General features: G+C 39.9%; 1 protein-coding gene across 10 annotated transcripts in view; it reads left to right on the top strand.

Moving 5' to 3' along the window:
* The window catches only part of MTCL1 (microtubule crosslinking factor 1), a 109,935-nt gene that overhangs the window by 83,503 nt on the left and 12,675 nt on the right, over positions 1–13,757 (top strand). For all 10 annotated transcript variants that reach the window (XM_069853852.1, XM_069853850.1, XM_069853847.1 and 7 more), the window contains 3 exons: positions 1,538–1,705; positions 7,631–7,885; positions 11,948–12,253. In XM_069853852.1, coding sequence (XP_069709953.1) covers positions 1,538–1,705; positions 7,631–7,885; positions 11,948–12,253 — 729 coding nt within the window. The remainder of the gene's footprint in view (positions 1–1,537; positions 1,706–7,630; positions 7,886–11,947; positions 12,254–13,757) is intronic.

The following is a 13,757-nucleotide window of genomic DNA, read 5'->3' as shown; positions in this document are numbered from 1 at the left end:
GAAAGTAAATAAAAAATAAAATTATTTAGATTGTCATGCAAGAATTGAGATAGCTAATTTGAGTTAGGCCTTCTCAAGGCCTAACATTCATGAGAACCCGCTGATTAAATGCTGAATTTATTGAGTAAGCTTTCCCATTTTTATGCTCATGCCGTGTCTGCTAATCAAGTATAATTTCCTTGAAAGTATTTTCTGGTAAAAATCATAGAATCATAGAATCACTAGGTTGGAAAAAACCCACCGGATCATCGAGTCCAACCATTCCTATCAAATACTAAACCATGCCCCTCAACACCTCATCCACCCATCCCTTAAACAATATAACAAAATAACTTGTCAGATACAATCTCTAGTTACTCTTTAGTCTTTGAGAGGCTCATTGAGAATAATTGATACACATTTTTGATAAATAAGTTGCGTTCTACGATTCTTTTTCCTAATTCAATAACTGCAAAAAACAGTGGGATACCTTCTGTTTTACTGATACAGAATGAATCTTTAAAAAAACATTCTCTAATATTTAACATAAAAATGACAAGTTTTGCAAGTCTCCAGAGAGTTTGCAGAAGGTAAATGCCAAAACTAAAAAAAAAAAATCAGATATTCACATAAGTATGCATGCTGTCTTTCAGTAATTGGCAAGATCAGATGTCAGCTCTGGACTTTTAATTTGACTCCGTTCATGGCTTCTAGCTAGCACAACAGCACAGACAACATTTTCAGTATGACCATGACATTCTCAATGAGATGTAGGTGGAGGTTTGCTCTTTGATCCCATCTGCAAGAGGGAAGGTGCCTACCTGGCATTCATGCCTTTGGTACCAAGCAGGGTGCTGCTGCAGTGCTAATATTCAGCTTCCTGGAACTGAGGGAAAATATGAAGTTTAGACTGGTGAAACACCTCAGCAGAAATACTTCACTCAAAACCTCACAAATTTTTTCAAAGTAATTTTATCTGATAACACAAAAGCATTGAAAGTTAGTCCTTTCTCTTTATATGTAGTTTACAAATATTTGAGAATTGATGTTGAGCAATGTTGAGTATGAGATGTCCAGCTACCCAACAAAACTCAGGAATGTTACTGTACCTTTGGTTTACAATATTAAAAAAGATGTCATTACAGAAAGTTGCTTTAGTGCCTTTTTCAGTGTGACTTAAGTCTTTGGCTTTCATGTGTGCCTCAGGACTAGGGCTAATGAGAAGTAGAATCATAGGATCAGAGAATCGTTTAGGTAGGAAAAGACCTTTAAGATCATCAAGTCTATACCCTAATGTAATACTTTCAAGTCCATTGCTAAACCTATCCTTAAACACCACATCTACACGCCTTTTAAATACCTCCAGGGATGGTGACTCAACCACTTCCCTGGGCAGCTTGTATACAGAGAAGTCATTGCTATTCTGTTTTCTCATGCAAAAGTTAGCCCAGGCACTTTCTCTTCCATGTAGTGGGTGCACAGATATTTTTCCCTCTAAAAGTGAAACTGGAGTCTAAAGCCAACCAATGACAGTGTTTCTTTTGCTTTATTGTGGCAGGCAAGTGAAAATCGAAAGCTTCTGAAAGCTCTGAAGGGTTTGTTGGATGACTTCCGCTCAGAGCTGCGGGACGAGGAGCGTGAGCGACAGGGGCTCCAGCAGCAGTACGCCCTGCACAAGGCTGCCTGGGAGGTGGAAATGACTGAACTAAAGTGTCACCTCGAGCAGGTAATGTCTGCTGTGTTGAACACCAGTAAAGGATGTCTGAGGTGCTTAATGAAATGAGAAATATATGACAGCTAGGAGAAGTACTGTATTTATTCATTTTGCCCTGGTACCTGAAAGCCCTGCTGATGCCTGAACAAAGCTTAAGTTTTCTTTTCAATTCCAGTTGTCCCAGTAGGAGTGCTCATGTAGTAGATACTGTTTAACATAGGCTTAGAGGAAGTGAACCTCTTCTTGCTGTATTTTCTCAGAATAGTTGGCTAATAACACATCAGCTGTGGTAATGAGGCATGCAGGTGTCTGTATTTATTGGCATTCATAGAAAAGCAAATGTCTTGGTGTTGGCACAATTAGCTCATCACTGTGCCTTGGCACATAACAACTGCGGTATTTGGTGCTTAGGAGAGAAAGAGTGATTTAATAATACTGGATTGTCAGATCAATGTGTAAATATTAAACCAACTATTCAAAACTACTGGCTAGTGATGGATGGTACCTCACTGAAGAGAGAGCTCTAGCTACCTGCCATGGGATATCGTTAGAAGTTTGTATATAAAATGTGTTGCCAGGTGCTTCTGTGTAATGTATGTCTGTACATAGAAGATGTACTGTTTCTGAAACAATATGAAAACAAATCAGCAAAACCCCCACATAGATTAATTTCCAAAGCTGATGACACAAAATTTTACGCATTGAAGGGAGGTCTGTGTGTACATTCAGGTCCTGCCAAAAATATTTGCAATCATAGAGCTTCTCTGCGGAAGACAAATATTGTGAAAATACTCACTGCCAGGATGATGGTACCTTTAGGAGGATTTACTGAACATTGGAGACTCACTGTGACGCACAGAGCTGAGATGCAAGTACTGCTTTTCCTGCCCAGGTACTGTAGGCTGCTTTCCCAGAATGAAGTAAGAAGCTTTCATTTTAGCAGTTTTCTCTCAGTGGATTCAGATTCTCAGTTCAGCTGCTTCTTAGTGCACATACATTCCCAGGCAACAGAACAAAACAAAATCAATCCCCATTTTCACACCCAAAACAAAACTTTGATGACAGATTTACTTTAAACTTGAGATGGCAAAGAAGAACAAAACTTAGAGAGAGTTAGTCTCACGGCAAAGTGCCAATTTAGAGCTTACATGCTTTTCTTGTGCATGGACAATAAACCCCAAGCTGACACTTTGAGTAGTGTTTAGCACTAGGAAGGTGCCATTCTTGCCCAGGGAGAAGGTAGATTTGCATCTTTCCTTCTGGTGGCTTTATCAAGTTCTTTGCTACTTCCGCTGCTCCACTGGTAATAATATATAGCATATAGTAATTATCAGGCTGTGAGTGTTATTTTTACTTTTCAACAAACAAAAAGAATTAAACTGGTCAATATTTAAGACATGAAGCTGTGTTTCTTAGCCAATTTTCCAAACTAGATTTCTGTTTCACAGTAAAAAAACAGGTCCCTAATGCAGTAGCAAAACGACAGCACATAACTCATTAGAATATTAATCAGGATAGGGTAAACAATGTGAATGTCCCACCGAGGTCTGGTGTACATGCTCACAATTACAAGGAGGCAATTAAAATATTAAATATTAAAATAATAATGTAATAAGCCTGAAATAGAAATAATAAAAACACAAATTTAACTCAAACCAATGTTGAGGATTCAGAATATGAGGTGTTTTTGTCATAAGTTCAATGGGCAGAGCTAGTGAACAACATGTAAAATATCAGCATTACATGTAGTCATGTTAACATCTTCTCCTATTCTGTGCCAACATGTGGCATAACAACAGCTTTAACTAAATAGCCAGGTCTGGCATGTCAGTGTGGGTAGAAGTTCTCATAATGTCATTCTGTTGTTTTGTTTGGTAGTGATGAAGCAGTGCACCGTACACCGTACCTCCACCCTAAGAGAGGTATAGAGCTGACAAACCCTTGAAAAGCCCATAGGTTCTCAAGACCTTTGTAATCACCACTGTTGTCTTCACTGCTGCTGCTTTCTGCTTTTCTGTGAAGCAGCAGGTCAATTAACAAGAACATTTTCCTCAAGAGAGTCAGCTCCTAATTAATAGTCACTGTCAATGATTTTGCATTTTGATGCTTCAACTCTCTGTGTAGGGAAAAAAAGAAGGAAAGAATACTCTTGATACAAAAGCACTGCATATCAGAGGTGACAATGTACTGTTGCCTGCTATTTTGGAGCCTTAATGCTGCATATGCAGTTAAAAATAGAAGTCTTGGCTGTCAGAAATGCATGTACATTTTACTTGGCAGGAGGATCCTTAGGCATTATGTTTAAGATAAGAAATAGATAAGAAATAATGGCATTACTCCCAAGTATGGGATTGTGATAACTCTGAGCCAATAAGGAGTCCCAGTAATTCACAGCTTCCATTTGGGCAAGTGAAAAATCCCAGTATTCTGGGAACTGAGAAAGGTTTGGAAGGAGGACGTTAGTATGTGTGGCCAATGTCATTGGGAGCTTGTATGTAAGGACACAGACCCTCACTAGGACTCTGACCAGTGGTCTAGCTTCAGCACATCTGGAGGAATGTGAGCTGTGGTGCACATGGAGAGGCATCTGGCCACGCTTAGCAGTTAGCAGGTTTAAGGGAGTCACATCTGGACTTCCATGATGAGGAACCACCAATGTACTTTTCTGCCATGAGAGGAGCTGTTTCCTCAAAACAGAGGCAAAAGGGCACTCGCCTTACCGGTAGCATTGTTCTGCTTTCTACAGGCACCAAGAACTGCCTTCTAAGTCTAAAGAGACCACTAGAAAATATTTTAGATCCCAAATCACTGAACATCAGGAAGTTATTCTGAAGGTGTATCACTGTATAGTTGCCTTGGTTTTGAACTCATCTTTATACTTGCAGGCTTCCTTGTAATCTACTCAAATGGGGCAAGAGCCAGCTGTCTGTCTAGGTGAGCCCATGGTTCAGCACATGGTGACTTGCTGTATTTTGACAGCTTGAGCAAGCTGTGCATTCCCTGGGTATCGCTCTTCTGGAGCACATTCTTTCTCTCCGCTGCCTTTCTCAGTTTTCCTGCCCTTCACAGACAGCATGGACTGGGCACCACTGCTTTTCTTGTTTGCTAACTGAAAGGCCAGTCAAGGTAAAGAAGCCAGTGGTATAAAGGGAGAGAGCACATGAGGCTTGTTAAGGTTCAACATTTTGCTATTGTTTTTAATATTCAAAAAAATGGAAAAAGTAATTGCTTTTTAGGATAATCATACAAAATGTATTTATTGCGTCTGAATATTTGTTTGCTTTATAGGTTGGTTTCATGCCAGCTAAAGAATGTATCGCAGGCATTGGCACATTTTTGCTACTTAGCATGCTAGCAGTAGCTACTGCCACCTTTGGCATTATTCCTCAGGAGGCAGCAGAGTTGTAACATTGTGTCTGCACTCCAGCCTGATTGGATTTACCCCAGACACTCCAGCAACCTCTCCTGAGAGGTCCTATTGCAAGATGAGCAGTCTATGGAGGCATCAAAGGTACTTGAAAGATGGCCTACATATAGGACAAAGAACAAGTCCTAAAGAGCCTTCTGTCAGCCTCAGTTGTAAGGAAACTGTATAGAGTTTACTTCATCATTCCCTTACTGTTTTGGGTGTTTTCAACTCTGCAGTGACACTCCTGAAATACTTGACTCTTTAGTGTCACAGCTACTTAGTAAACCCAGCAGTAATTTGCAGGGGTGAGCCAGGGGATGCAGACCACAGGATAGTAAAATCATAGACTCATGGAATACCAGGTTGGAAGAGACCTCAAGGATCATCTAGTCTAACATTTCTTGGCAGAGTCACAGTATAAACAAAATGGCCCAGCTCCCTGCCTAGCTGAATCTTAGAAAGTGTCCTGTGTTGGGAAATCCACTATTTCCTTGGGGAGACTGTTCCAATGACTGACTGTTTCCATTGAGAAAAATTTTCTTGTGTCCAGTTGGAATCTCCTCAGGACTAACTTGTACTCATTAGCCCTCAACTTTTCCATAGGACTCCTTGTAAAAAGGGAGTGTCTATCTTCTTTGTAGCCACTCTTTAAATACTGGAGCAAAATTAAAGCAAACAAACCTAAAAGAATGGTTGCCAGCATGGCTGACCCTGGCTGAGGCAGCAACTTTGACTCCTGCAGCACCATGAAATGTAGCTGGGGACTTGTGGGTGGACATAAGAAAGATGTAGCAAGGGGCTAAAGGCCATTACATGAGTGAGTTTGGAAACTGGCAACAATACTTTTATCTATTGCTGAACTAACATGTGGGCTGTGAGTGTGCTGGCTAGTGGGCAGGAAGGCAGTAAAGCCTTCCAGCTTCTTCACGGTCTGTGCTGCCCAGGTAGGTGTCTTCCATCATGAATATGCAGCACAGAGGTGTCTCTCCTGGGATGTTCTGCATTTCTGCCCCATGTCACCTGCATGTCCTCTGCAGTTGTGTACAGGACAGCCTCTTGGATGTTGCTGATGGTCCCACAGACTTACACTGCACAAACAGGATATGTGTGAGAAAGATAGTGTCACGTCAGCTTTGTTAAAATAGGATGTTGCTTTTTTATAATTCATTTATTGATTTTTTTTTTGGTTGGTCGGTTGGTCATTTGAAAACAACTGGACTTCGGAAGTTAGTGGTATAGGACACAGGTGTTCAAAGATCTCCTTGTAAATGCAAGCGGCTGTAACAGAATGTTCTCTGCAGCTCAGTACAATTTGAAATTACTTGAGCAATGACCTCTCTGCCATTTGCTTGGGTAGGCTGTTCTAGAGACAGTAAGCCTCACTCCTGAATCCAGTCTGAACTTCCCTTTGCTCAGGAAGTTTGGGTTTATTTTCCACACAGGGAAATGTGAAGGCGTTGTCCTTCTCTCTTGCTAAAGGAGTGTGTTTCCCAGCAGACCTGCTACTTCTCCTTTTTGAGAACAATTTTAACTTCAGAGGCAGAAAATGTTTTTGCTACTTTTCACTCCAGTTCACCTGCGGAGGCAGGGGTGTATCCCATTCTGAGTCACTCATACATCTACTGAGTTGTCAACAAAAGGTCAGGCTTCAGGGATAAATTCTGCACTTGCTTGAACTTACACAAAACCATTGAGTACTTTTTTCATTCTGACAACAGTCCAGCAGTGGCTCAGGTTAGCCAGAGAAGTTGTGCAATCTTTGTCCTTAAGGTTTGTGAGGATTCAACTGAATAAAGCCCTACACAACCTGGTCTGATCTTGGAGCCAACCCTGTTGGAGGCAGTGGGTTGGACTACAAGTCTGAATTTTCCTATAAATCTATTACCTTGGGCCAGATCTGATCTGATCAAGCTCGTCCCTGCGCATGAAGTGAAGGAGAAGGAAATGATCAGTTAACTGCACTAGAAATTCATTCAGACAGCAGAAGTTGCAGAGATGGAAAGGATGATCTCAGTACATCTTACGCTGCCAACACCCTCTTATGTTGGAAGGTGTGTGGAGCGGTAGAATAAGACCATTGTGAGGCTTATTCTGGGAAAAGTCTCTTCAGAAGACGAATGCACTATCTTTAGGTTTTGAGGGCACTGAGTGAGAACACAGATGCAGAGCAGTAGCTGAAAACGTCCTGGTGATTGTCTCAGAGATTATGATGATGAGAGTAGATTTCATCTCCATGTTTCCTTCATTGCTGGTACCCACCCTCCCAGCAGAAAGGTCACAACTGGTGTCGTAATAACATGAGCTCATAGAGCTTGAGAAATGGTTGCCTATGGTTTTTACTGTCTTGATTTTAAAATATTTTTGAAGCTGAACATCTTTAATAATTTATTGAAATCGATAGAGCTAAGAATTGCCTTAATTTCATCGTTATCTTTATGGAGTTAGTTCTTTAACTCAAATTCATTGACAGACACAAGCTTTTACTACAGAAAGTCTGATATCCTAGCAATGTTTTATTTTAATGCCAGCTGGAAGGGAAGAGTAAGAACACCTCCGGCGAAACAGCCCTCACTTCTGATGCAAAGGGAGCTTTCAGAAGGGAAAGAGAGGAGCACAAGAAGCTTCTGGCTGAGAGTCATGGTGTGGTGATGGACCTCCGCTGGCAAATCCAGCACAATGAAAAGAACTGGAATCGAGAAAAGGTGGAACTCCTGGACAGGCTTGATAGAGACCGGCAAGAATGGGAGCGTCAAAAGAAGGAGCTGCTCAGGCGGATAGAGCAGGTAAGGAGGCATCTTGGAGTGAGCAATGGCTGGCTGTAAGCATGAGGCGTTGCACCATTATTACACTCAGGCTAAGGTCAAGAGATTGTTAAGAAGCAGGATAAGAACAACTTTTGTTTCTTGGCTACAGCAGTCTTTCTCACGCTACAAAACAGTTTACATTAGCAAGGGAGGAAAAAGGAAAATGCTCATAATCCCTATAAAAGACCACTTATGAGAAATCAATCAGCTCTAGGTTAAAGGCCATTTCCTGCCTCATTTCAGTTACCCCAGACAGATACCGTCACATAAATTCATTCTGCTTGAAGGCTTTTGTGCATCTCCTCATGCTAAAATACTCAATCCCCCATGTAGGGTTATTCAAGGTTTGACATACATCTTCCTGCCAAAAAAGTCTGCTCATCTGTGAATTAGCTACCAAAGATGCAGCTGCTGCAACTATTCTTTTTCTCTAATGAGGGAACCTGGGGGTTATCATGAAGAGCCCTGACTGATAACAAATAGACAGCTATCACTACGAAATATTCAGAAGACACGTCTGACATTGGTCACATGAATTTTGTACACACATCTGCTGTCATTTGCAAAGCTGATAATTGCATACCTGTCCCTTTGTTTTTCATGACTATATGCACTTGTATCTACTTAGTATTAGAGCCAAATTATACCTAATGGATTTATTATCTGGCTGGAAGCCACAGAAAAAAGAAGTTTAATGAGGGAGAGTTAATACACCATTTTTGACTGAACATTGTTCAGCTCTGAGTCATGCCTTCCAGGAAAAGTAAGAAAAACAACTGAAATAGTGGATCCTCAATTAACTGAATACTTTCTGTCCTTAGGAAATCAGAAATGGAACTGCACCAGATTTATGTATGGTCTCTAGAGAGCACTAGGCTTGAACAAAGTACAAAGTAGCTTCACAGGTTAAGTTGATGAAAGTAGGTGACCAGTTTTTGGAAAAGGTTCATTGTATGGGTCTCATATTTCCCATGCCTGGACTGCAACAAGAAGCTAAAGAAAATACACGAGACTGTAAATATTAGGAGTGCAAGATTAGACCTAGTTTTAGGCTGTGGCTGTTAAACCCATAGGGAAGCACTTAGAAAAATACTGCATTCTACAGATACTTCTAAAATCAATACTGAATGTGTAGATCTGAGTGGAAACTGGCGAATAGGAAGGTTTTACAGATTTTTGCACTTCATAATTTAAAAATATCAATAAAATATAATCTGGATTTCTTTAATCTCCTATTTATCTGAGGATTTTTGTGTATACTTTATGCAACTTCTTAAGCTAGCCCTTACGATGCCTTTTAATTCATGCCAATAGTATGTCTTTTAAGATAAAATAACCAGCACTGTATCAGAATTCTCCATACAACTCACCTGATTCCCAGAGCTCAGTAGCAGAAGATGCCGAGTTTTCCATGGTTTCTAGCTGCTGAGTTTCAGTGACCATACTGCCTCCTGTGTATCCTTCATGCAAAATGGGAATTAAATAACCTTCAGAAAATTTCCTGACGTACTAAGGATGTGGACACAAACTTTTCTTTGAAGAGTCACTAAAACCTCTTTGGATGTTCAAACTGCCTTCCCTATGAACTGTACTTTTTAATACTATCTCTTCAGTGTGTCCTCAATAGTTTCAAGGACTTAATGTGCTTAAAGACTGCTTTTTTTTTTATTCCCTGGGAATGGTGTGCATTGAAGGAAGAGACAGAGAAATCTCTGTTAATGTTACCAAGCCTTTAATTCTCTTTAAATTTGACATAACTTCTCAGTGTCATCTTGTGAGAGCTGACGAAATAGCTGTTAGCTAGTACTGGAGCCGATTTCTTTTGTTCCTATTCTGAACTTCTAGGCAACAACTATATATTTACAGTACAACAGAATTGTACACAGAATTAGCAGTTGATAGAGAAAATAAAAAATATTACAGCAAATTAAGTTCCAGGGACTAGATGATCAGAGCTAGCATTTGAAATCTTGGCTATGTGCCTGCAAAACTTCATAACTCCATCTTTGCTTATAATCAAACATTTCCTTGTGTGACAGGAAGCTTCCAAATATTTGCAGGCTTTTAGCTGAATATTCTCTTAGATTGCAGTCATGCCCTGCTTTATATGGAAACAATTAGTATATCTCTGAAGTCCTTCTCCCCAGGGTTTTTTCTGTGTGTATTCCATGTATGGCAATACATAGGAGATGAGGAGACGGCACTAGTGTGTGTGTTTGAAAAACAGAGTCTAAGAGATAGCAGAAGTGTGTGTGCCAAATTTCATACTAGTGCTTTATGCCTGTCTGCTTTCATTCAGCTCCTGAATAATGCATGTATGATAAGGGGGAAAGTCACACCAATGTATAAAATATATAAAATACTTTACTCTGGATGGTTATGGGGATACAGCTGGCATCTAAGAAAACACGATGGCCTACTTTTTTTCAGAGATCCAAGTTGCTAGGTTTTTTCTTTTCAAGTACGCTGTTACTTTGTTTTCCCTTAGAGAATCCCCCTCCACTGTGCTTCTAAAGCTAATTGTGTACAGACCACCCTGAAAAATATTTAAACCCACAAAACCAACCTTATGAAATTTCATGTGTTTAAAGGTATAAATACACAAGGACTGTAAATCATTAGTCACTTTGAAAAGCTAGGCCAGTATTTCTCATTTTAATTCTGCTATCAACTGTCTGAGATACAGAGAGTGAGCCAGTAAATTGTACTGTTTTCTCATAAAGGTTCCCAGATCATTATTATAGGATCTCTGAAAATCTGGAAGGACTTGCAATTGGAACTGTGCATACAGAACACACACAATTACCATTTCACCTTGCTTTGGATCTTGCCCTGTATGCTGGAGAATGAACTCCAGGATCTCTTGGGATATACTTTCTGGCCCCTACCTCTATAGGATATTTTAAATTACCTCTTTCCAATAAAACTGTTTCAGATTTTTATGTCATGAGCAAAACACTGAAGATGCGTTCACCTTTTTGTAAACCCAAATCAGCAAAAATGCCACTGATTTCAGCTCATGTGCAAATGTAGTCATTTGAGACCTAAAATATTTTGATTTACGTTAGGCAACAGAATGTCTGTTTATTTTTCCAAACACATATAACAAGATTAAAATAATATGTTTTGTAGGTCCACAGTCTCTAGGGCCCTAGGGAATGGCTTGCATTTGCAGGTTATTGTCACTAACCTTAGCAGAATGCTCTAGCAAAATGTAAGTTACTTATCAGATTCCTGCTGTCATTCAATACATTTGAAAATATTGCTTACTTCATCTATCCTGTTGTATTTAAAATTAAAGGAAAAGTTGATCACATAATCTAATTTTAATATTAGAGCCTTCTCTTCACCCAGCTTTTGCAAAGTGTAGAGTTAATATAATAGCTTTGATGGCCCTTCCATAAATATGCATTTTCTTCAAATGTGCTTTGCATGCCTGATTCATCCCGTTCACAATGCTATTCTGTACAAACAGCCACATTTCTAGCCATGCGTTAGGACTAGACCGTCTGTAAAACAAAGGGTTTTTTCTTTTGTTATGTGGAATCTTCCGCCTCCAGAAACAAGTGATGTACACAAAAGTGCAAACTTTGTAGAAGAAAAATGTGCTTGACCAGAAGAAAAATGTGCTTGTTTTGATGAGGCTCCAAGTTACCTACCTTTCTTTGAGCTTTGACTTCTATTATATTACCAGATTATGTCATATCAAGATTGCTTTTAAATAACAGTTGGTGTTGATTTGTTTCTTCAATAATCAGATTACAGGCAGATTCATTATTATGTGTAAATATATATGTAAATAGGGAAAACTATACATATACACATTTAATCGCTCAAAGTCCTGTGAGTAATAGCATCAGAGTCCTAGAGAGACATCCCTTTGTAGAAGGACCAGTGCAGCAAAGCCAGTGACTTTGGGGCCAGTCACTGATCTCAGCCTCCCCAAGGCACAGGTGCCTTACTCCTGGGGAAGGATGAGTTCTGCAGAATGCGTACACTATGTAAGTAATTACTGTTTATTTTAATTTGCTTTGTTTCCAGCTTCAGAAGGAAGTGAGCTCACAAAGAGAAGGTGGTTTTCTGTCTGACCAGAAGGAAAGTAATCCTCGTCCATTTACAACCCAGGGTAACCTTCATGTGCCTCGTTCAATGGGGTCAAGATCCTACTCTGATTCAGATGCCATTCGGTTTGAAGATCGATCACTGTCTAAGCTGAAGGAGAGCGATCGGTGCAGTGCCACGGAAAACCTCTTTCTGGAGTCACTGTCTCTCGATTCCCCCGACGAGTCTGATGAGCACCGGTCTCGGCAGCTGGATCGGGAGAAATTCTTGACTGGATTAACAGAAGTATGCGTTCTTCTACCTTTCATCATGCTGGCATATTGTTTCTTATGTCAGAACTGGTACAAGCATCCCTGCTGTAGGAAATGAGATATTGTGTCATAGGCACTGCTTACAGTTACCTAGTAGTGAATTTGGTAATTTCGTTCCTTGCTGGGAGGTGATTATAAGTGTCAATCACCTGAGAAACTGGGAGCCAGCCTAAAGGTCTGAAAGATTACCTCACTTTGTGGCCATTTGTGTTATGTATACTAACTATATTTGACACAATATATTGATTTAGGTCTTAAATCTCATCCAGTTGTAAGTAGATATGTGTATATGAAGAAACACGGGCTATATTTTGTTAGTAAAGCAGTAAGTGCTGTAGAGAAGCATTTCTGGTTGTTCCATTGTGGTTGACTTCTAAACAGATTAGCTAAAGGAATGGGAAATCAGGTTCTTTGAGGCTAAGAAGAGGAAAAGAAAAGATTAAGGAAGGCATGAAATGTGATCACCCTTCTTACATTTTAAGTAGCAGCATGTACCTATGTGTTACAGTTAGATTTCCTCCCTCAGTCCCATATATGTATGGCTGGCGGTGTGGAATCCCATGCTTATTATTTCTTAGCTTTTATTTCATACATGTCCAAGTGCTCAGTGAGAATGGTGGTACCAGTGTCAGGGATCTATGTTTTGTGTTCAAATTCAATCTGGTATTTAAGAAGGGAGATCTCTCTTCCCTTTTCTGTTATCACCATTTTAAAAAGTTGTTTGCAGCAAAATTTGGTCCTTGGTGATACTTGCATAGCTTTGTACTCTTCAAAGCATGTTTTAGTAAAACCTGGGCAGTCATTTCCCCTCAGAGGGTTTACTCAAGTGAGACTGATTGGAGTTTAATGAACTGCTTAACTGAGGATACGGAGAGGCATCTGCAGGCTGCTGACTGTTCCTCTCCACTCTGTTTTGTTTATGGCACTAATTGCAGTAGAAGTCAGTCCAGCCTTCAGCCCGATGCTCCATTCAGGCAGAGTAGCCTTACTCTGTAGTAATTCCATTGAAGCCACCAACATTATTCTAGACTTACACCAGAGCGAATGGAAGGATGATCAGTTTACTCCTATTTTTCCCCTGATTCTGAATGCCAGAAAGGTGTTTGCTGAGTTAAACAGTGCTCTTTTTGAATAGCCACGGTTTCAAATACGCTTCTTTGTTGGTTATATTCTTCCTTTCATGAGAATGGGTACTAATACTCATGTTTTTTTCCCAGTCATATTTTGTATTCCCTATAGGTTATTAGAAATGTAAGTGAACAGTTAATGTACAAACTGTAGAGCAATTGCTGCAGAAGCATTTATTAAGAAAACAGTTCATTATGAGGATTGTCACAGGGAAATAATTGCCGTAAAAACATCTTAATGCCGTTAGGAAGCTGTAGGTATTCCCCCTACAGAACAGGTAATAATTTTCCCACGCACATAATATATCTAGGTTAATGAGTTTCAACTGGTGCCGTTTGTTGGTTCCTACA

The sequence above is a fragment of the Phaenicophaeus curvirostris genome, chromosome 3 (assembly GCF_032191515.1).
Source record: "Phaenicophaeus curvirostris isolate KB17595 chromosome 3, BPBGC_Pcur_1.0, whole genome shotgun sequence".
In the NCBI taxonomy this organism is placed as follows: Eukaryota; Metazoa; Chordata; class Aves; order Cuculiformes; family Cuculidae; genus Phaenicophaeus; species Phaenicophaeus curvirostris.
This window is presented reverse-complemented; position numbering and strand designations above follow the sequence as displayed.